Source organism: Trichomycterus rosablanca, chromosome 22, assembly GCF_030014385.1.
Source record: "Trichomycterus rosablanca isolate fTriRos1 chromosome 22, fTriRos1.hap1, whole genome shotgun sequence".
NCBI classification, from domain to species: domain Eukaryota; kingdom Metazoa; phylum Chordata; class Actinopteri; order Siluriformes; family Trichomycteridae; genus Trichomycterus; species Trichomycterus rosablanca.
Window position 1 is genome coordinate 4,845,338 of NC_086009.1, and position 7,743 is coordinate 4,853,080.

Consider the following 7,743-nt stretch of genomic DNA (forward strand, 5'->3'; position numbering starts at 1 on the left):
CAAGCGTATCCCTAACCCTATACACATCAAAACATTTAATTTTCTTATACGTTTAGTGTCATATTCAGGAAACTGTAATTCCATATAAAAAACGACACACATCACTAAATTAATACCAAACAAGCTAGAATGGGTGAAAAAAATAAATGTACTTTATTGCAATATTGCTGCATAAACAACTTCATCATGATCAGATTTAACAACTAACATTTTAACCTTTAACAACTGTATCAAAAAGTAAACAGTATATGACTTCCATTTAAACATTGCAGTTCTAAATAGGCTAATATATGTCACATAAAAAAAAATTTACATAAGACTCTATTAATGCCGTCTCATAAACAGCTATTACATGTCAAGACTTACACCACAGTCATTGTATCGACACTTAATCTTATAACCATCACCAGAAGGACACCATTTTACAAGATGCTTAAAAATTGGCATTGTAGTAATGGTATTAGAACAAGTATTTATGACCAAAAAACCATGCTAATATAAAAAATAACCATTTGTGCTAACAAATCAAATAATCACATGTTTAAATGTACATTTCATTTGAAAAAGCAACTTAAAAGTAAAGTACCATCAAATTAAGAATACAGCTCAGCAGTTAGCACGCCTTGGTCAAGGGGTCCAACCATGTGGCTGCAATATAAGTGCACTTCTGCCACAGATGCCAAAAAGTATATTAAAGAACCCTAATAAAAATTGCACATTCATGTTAAAAATCCCCAATATTTCAAATACAAAGAGTATTAACAAGTTATTTTTAAAAGTGCAAAAGTTTTATTAGGTCAGTACTCCTTTCACTGAGATACGGTCATTTTTCCAACGAGCTGTAGTTTATTAGCTTCAATTTAAACTACTGTCTCACTGTGATGTTGTAGGCAACAGGTCCTCTGAATGTGAATCCTAGATAAAACGTGATGTTCTCATTGCCATAGGGCACTGATGGCACATAAAGAGGGTGAATTTGGAATTTCTTGGGACCCTCAATGTACACAGTTCCATTCTCTGTCCAGCCAGAAACTCGTTTAAGCACTTTAGCAATTTCTGGCGCTTTCCACAATTCACCTCGGAACCATTTCATACGCCTTTCTGAAACCGTGGGAATTTTTACAATGGTTTCAATCTTGCTTTTGTGGACAAATTTATCATATCCTACTCCATTTCCAAGGAAGATGTGAGTGTAAATCCGTCTCCTTCTGTGGGGAATGTCCTTCATTTTGTCCCAGTATGTCTGCTGGAGAAATTTAACAGCAGAGAGAACTATTTCATATTTGTCCTCTTTTTCATGTTCGGTGTCATGCTCTTCTGGCCAGAACAGTAAGATGCATAAAAACAGAGCACTTGACAGGCATTTGGTCTTGTCTTGAGGGAACTGGTGGGTGAGTTTTTGCAGATTGTGTAGAGCAGCCAGTCTTGGTGACTGAGCAGACAGTGTACCTAAAGCAAAATGTGTTGCTATGTAGTTCACAAGATCCATCTGATGCATTTTAGCACCCATTGGGTTTTTTGGGTACAGAGAAATTATGTCCTCAAAAATCTTTACTCTGTCCTTTTCTTTCTGATCCAAGATGGAAAAAATTGTTGTGATGTTTCCCCCACCAAGTCGGTAAATAATCATTCGTTTAATAAAGGGAGTAATATTAGCTGGGTTAGACTGCCACTTGTTAGGCACAGTGCTGAGTGAGGCCTCACTAAAAAACTTGCCATAAACAGAAGACTTGGTTACCAACCAGTGCTTGGGATGACTTACGGTCAGCTCACAGTTTTCAGATGTTTCCTCTTCATCTGCATTTAGGTCTGTCTGAAAATAACTCAAGTCTTCTGAAATCCACTCCAGTGCCGCACACATTACGCTGTGAAGCTTTTTGAGTTTCAAGTGAAAGTTCTCCCATGGTTTTTCAACCTCTGCAGGAATGTGATCCGTAAGAAAATAGTTCAAGAATTTAGAACGACCATCACTTTTGTTTGAGAACACATGAAGTGAAGAAATGAGCTTTAACAAGCTGCACCCCACCTCTACAACTGCAAAAAATCCTGAATTGTTCATTGTCTCAATTTCAGCCACTGCTGCCTTCTCACATTCTTGGAAACATTCAATGGCTTTTAATGCAGTTTCAATTGCATCTGCTGTGGTTTCTGCTGTTTTGTGGGTCTTTTCTATGGCTTTGCATTTAGCTGTAAACCACTTTCTGTACACCTGACCCTTGGTGTCAAGAATATAGGAGTTGTTAGGCATTTTAGCTGCTGCAATGTCTGCCCAATGTTCTGCCTCTTCAAATCTTTCATGACTGTAACAGAGACGAGCTAGTTGCTGAGCAAAAAAAGCATCCTTGTTGAATCTTTTGTATGCTTGATTCAGAAGCTCAATGGCTTTTTCTGGCTCTTCATTTTCTCTCACATGCTCAATGAGGGGAGAAAAAAAGCTGTCAGATTCATCACCTTTGCTGATCCTGTAGCGTCGCATGAACAACGCACGAAGAAACTTCATGTAATCTTCCCTTCCAAATCTGTGCTCAAAGAGTACATCACTGTTGAGAAGATCAAGTGCAAGGTCACTTTGTTTTTGTTTGTCTGCCAAGAGCTGATGAAGAATTTCCTTTGCAACCAAATGATGAATGATTCTAACAGATTTAATGTGTGTTCTTTCATCTCTCAAATGTATAAAGACCAATTTAGCCTGCTCACTCAGAGAACCCTCAAATGTGTGTTGTCGAAATCTGTCCATACAAATGGATAAAGCTAGGAGGGCTTCACAATGTGACTGAGAAATAAAGGAGTTCTGTACGTAGGTGTTAAGTAGAGCTACGTAGCGAATGAGCTGGGTCACAACAGATGCATGATCAATGTCCTGTAGCAAATGCCTTACAAACTTCTTGACATATTCAGCAATTATCTTGTCCTCAAATTCCTCACTCATCAAGATAAATGTCAGAATAAATTCTGGTGCAAACTGTTGCTCAAGTTTTCGCCGTTTTCCAGCAAATTGTCTCTTCTCTTCTGGTGAAAGTTTGTGAGTCACAGACACATTTTGTAGGGGAGACCCTTTACACATTTTCTCTGGAGTATATGATCGTCTACAACTGAGAAGAATGAAGCACGGTGTTCCAAATGCAATTTTTTGGGTGTAGACAGCCACTTCTAATTCATTCTTTAAGTTATCTAAGTACTCTTTGTCACAATCCTCAACAAGTAGGAGAACAGGAAGGCATTTCTGTGGATCTTTTTCCTCATACTCCCGAAGCTTAACAGCATGTTCTGAAACTGTGCCAACAGGGTATGATGGTTTTACAACTGCACACCGTAAATCCTTTCTGTGAGTCCAAAGAACCTGTCTTGCTACTGTACTCCCACCACTGCCAGGATGATGACATATGTTGATGCAACTGACGGGCATCTGATCTGGACTCCATTTAAGAGAATCCTTTAGAAGTCTTGTGACTTCATAGTAGGCTTCTCTTTGAATTACATCCCCAACATACTTTTTCTCAGCAAGCCATAAATTCATCCATGTCACTTTTGCTCCAAGATAAAACTGTCTTTCTGTTTCTTCCTTCTCTGATTCTATTAACTCATGGCTGGTGTCGTCACACTGATTGGCACTTAAAATTTTCAAAGAACACATCCTTTCCTCCTCGCATGTCTCAAGACAGCATTCCCCTTTCACATAAACAGGTAAAAGCTTAGTTGCTCTAGTAGGTCTGGTCTGGATTTTCTGGAGAGTTGCATTGATGTGGCCCATTTTCATCCCAACAACACTTGAATGGTGTACAGTTTCCTTGTCACATGATCCAAGAGCAAAGTTTTCCCATTTTTTAAAGTTTTCCACTGATTCTGAGATGCATACGATGTCTTCATGGCCCTTCATGTCCGTGAAAAACTCGAGGAATGTGTGCAGGAGAGGTGACTCAACAGGGGAGGTAAGAAGGAAGATCACAAGAAATGTTCCCTTGGGCAAAATGTCTTTGCAAATCAATGATACACAATCCTTAAGGTAAGTCCTCCTCGTTTGAACCCAAGTCTTTTCATCACAAGAAATCTCGTTGCCTTTAAAATCACTTCGTCCATTACAAAATATCCAACTTGTTTGTTCAAACAAATGGAGGTGATTCTCAACTTCTCTAATATTCATGCCACTAGGAATTTTGTAGTCTTGCATGAAATGAAGGTTCACAGCATGGTGCTTAACATATTCATGGCACAACCCAGACACCATGGAGTCTGGATCAAAGTCAAATGCACAGAATAACTTCATGTTTAGTAAGAAATCAATGTGTCTTAGATCCTCCTGTGAGAACTTGTTTGTAACAAGTATGTACCATTTTTCCTTCTCCATTAGTTTCTTTCCACTAGTTACCAGCATGGTAAGTTTTCTTCCGAGATCTTGGCAAAGGCCTGGGTTTGTGAAGCAATGTGCTTGCTCCGCCTCCTGTCTTCGTTCATCTCTCATGTGGACTACTTGATAAAATTCATTTGGCTCAATAACTGGTTCTGTTTTGGAGCCAACTCTGCGAAAGATTGTAATTTTTTCATATTCAATCTTATTGGATTTCTCTTTAAAGTTTGGCAAGCGGACAGAAAACACCCTATTCCTAACTATGCTTAATGTAGGTACAATGTCAAATTCAACTACATAGTGTTCTTCTTCACTTTTTGGGCCAACTACCTGAATGAACTCAGGTGGTCGAATACACTGCCGGACAAGCTCACTGTCCAAGTTAGAGAAACTCTGTTCAATGTAATCTAACGCATCAGAATACATATCCTTTTCCTTGATGGGTATGCCTATGATTTCACCATGCACATACCCATAATCATCCCTGCTGTCCATTATACCAAAGTGTATTGTGCCATTTGATCTAATGTTGATGCATCCTGTGGCAAATTTTAAAACTTCCTTTGCTAACTTCGCTTGAAGTCTTTGTCGATCCAAAGTTGCAGCGAGAGTAAATGCCTTGTACTCGTGACATGGTGTTATAAGATCAACGACACCTGACTCAGGCTGAAGAACATCATGCTTCACATATGTGTAATCATTGCCCTTTTTGCCCAAAGGGCGTGAGTTTGTATCCCTTTTTACTGTTGGAACATGTGGGAAATCTTCTTTACTTTCTCCTTTTTGGGGAGCATTTGTTATTGAATCTTTCTTGATGGATGATGCATCTTGATCTGTGTTTTCGGCAGTTCTTTCATGTTTAGTCATGTTGGGTTGCTTCTGAACCTTTTGGAAGGTATTAATTAGCTCAGTTCTTTTCTTAAGTATTAACAGTGCAGGGCCAGATTTCATGCCAGTCTCCTTTTTTAGAAAGTCTTCTGTGATTTCAAGAAGGATTCGGCCATCTACTTCCTCTTCTTCAAGCTTTTTAATGTAATTTTCTTTCACCCCTATTGAGGCTAACCATTTGCCTACCATGGACTCTGTCCATTTTTCAACAGGGGTGGAGTAAAGGTCCTCTGTAGATGGAGGAACAACATTAAGAATAGGTTATGACATGTAAAAACATATATGTGAATCTCACGCATATAATGATACTTGCCCATTATGTCTTGAGCAGGATGCAGTAACTTTCACTTAAAGGCACCTAAAAGAAACAGATCCAGTTAATAAATTAAATATAAAGAATGAAAATAATAAATGTTAAACAGCCTAAATAAAACATTTTGATAATGTTCCTATGACGGTGTAAGACCTGTTATATTTTTTATAGGTGCAACCCTAACCGCCTAACCCGCTTCTGCTCAGGTAAACACCCGCCATCCCACCCCCCATTCTATGCCTTCCGCCAACCCGTCAGCCCAGGGTGTTCCTTATTTCCAGTTCTGAAAGTTGGAAACCCTAGTTGGAGCAGCTAGCGATCTCGTCAACATGACTACCATTACCTCACGATCTGCTGCACCTAAAATAAAATGCTGATGAAGACTGAATTAAATTGTTAGTGTGCAGGCTTTACTTAATTTTATGATTAATGGTAAAGCTGGTCTCTCTTCATGTTCAAAGTTATTTGTAAGGGGAAACTGACAGATGAAGATATTAATTATTTAAGCTTTAATGAGAGATCTGGCAGGAGCCGCCACTGTTTAGCTCTTTATAATGTGCTCGATTCAGTATAATGATGGTAAATCTAGAGGCCCTCTATAGGCCCATCTGTAAACCACAGCATGACTTGATGAAAAGGGCGTTAAACATGCTGTACTGAATAACACAGATTACTTCTCATGTTGGACTTTAAAAACAATAAATATCAAATTAATTTCCTTGTTCGTCACTCGACAACAGCCAAATATTTCTGCACAATGCTTACTTTATGTGCCATTTGTGGATGTTTCACCCAAAGCCTTTATGTTCTTACAAGAGATATTTTGAGACTTTAACAAATCTTTTGTAGTATATAATAAATAAAAGCTTACTCACTGTAAACAAGCATCACTGTCCCAGGATCCTGTTATTTAGGTGAGACTGAAAGAATGTATTATCATTCTTAGTTTGATGATCTCTACCTCTGTTTCTTCATTTTTTGTCGATAAATAATTCAATCCGACTACAGAAGTGTTAGTTTAAATGTTTAAATAAGTAAATGTTGGTTAAAAACGCGGAGGCGCTGTAAGTCTCTTCTTCCTGTACTCTCTCACTGCGCCATTCGTAATGAATCGTTTGTGATCGGGTGAGTCGATTCTTTGAGATGAAGAACCATTTTTTATTCGGTTTGTTCGTATGCCTTTTTATTTATTGAGACTGTACACAGACCCCAGGGCTTTTGCCTTAAGAACTACCAGTGGGTTTGTTAAAGTATTGATGTATAAAGGCAATATATTACACATTTAATCACATAGGAATCCATTTCTATTAAGGGAGGTGTATGCATAAATAGACATACTAGAATCAACTCTAATTGAATCTGAGTCAGCCAGTATGAATCACTGATTCATGGGCATGCGCGCTTCTCTTTTAGGTCTCGTTTATCAGAAAGTGAAAGTTTGAGCGCACTTGAGCTCAGGATGAAGTGCAGGATTAGATACATCAGTCCAGTTCAGGGTTACTGACTACAGGCGAATTAAACACAACAGTAACCTTTTCTGATGTGAATGGACCAGCCAGATATGAGCAAACAGATTTTTGTAAAAAATATATTTGCAACTTCCCAGTTTGACTGCAACAATGAAGATAATAAACGCTGTAAAATGTAAAAAAATAAGAGGATCCCAAGGCAAAACATTAGTGTGATCTCCACTGAAAACCAGTGCACAACATGAGTTTATAAGACTCGCAACCCCCAGGAAAGCAGACTTCAGTCTTTTGTAGCTTAATGTTTGGAGTTTGCAGAAAAGCAGCCCCATATAATGAAGCTTACAATGAGTAATTGTTTTAGTAGTTTGTGAGGAATACACAAATCTAATTTCCTAATTACGCACAAGATTAGGTATTTTGTAAAATGCATTAAAAGTAGAATCTGTGATCTGTCCATTTTTCTGAACCTTTTTTACTAAACAACTTTGTATTTTGTAAATATAAACAAATGTAGACGTTGATGGTTGAAACAAAAAACGCTGAGAGATGCATGTTTTTTATCAAATTGTTTGGAAACTGAAGACATTTTTTGCAGTTTTAAAAGTGTAATTTTTGCCCATTCGTGCTTAAGAAGACTTCATCTGCTCAATAATCTGTGGTTGATGCTGACAGGAGCTGATACAGACTTCCTGTATTGGTGACCTGAAGATTTACAACAACAGACATAA

At 38.1% G+C, this 7,743-nt stretch overlaps 1 protein-coding gene across 1 annotated transcript; it reads right to left on the minus strand.

The window, feature by feature from the left end:
• Positions 1–153: 153 nt before the first annotated feature.
• LOC134300067 (sterile alpha motif domain-containing protein 9-like) lies at positions 154–6,620 on the minus strand. Its single transcript, XM_062984713.1, has 3 exons — positions 6,422–6,620; positions 5,547–5,591; positions 154–5,463 (listed from the first exon to the last, which is right to left on the minus strand). Exons 2-3 carry the CDS (start codon positions 5,548–5,550, stop codon positions 866–868), a joined length of 4,602 nt encoding a protein of 1,533 aa, XP_062840783.1. The 5' UTR covers positions 5,551–5,591; positions 6,422–6,620; the 3' UTR covers positions 154–865.
• Between the last annotated feature and the right edge of the window lie 1,123 nt (positions 6,621–7,743).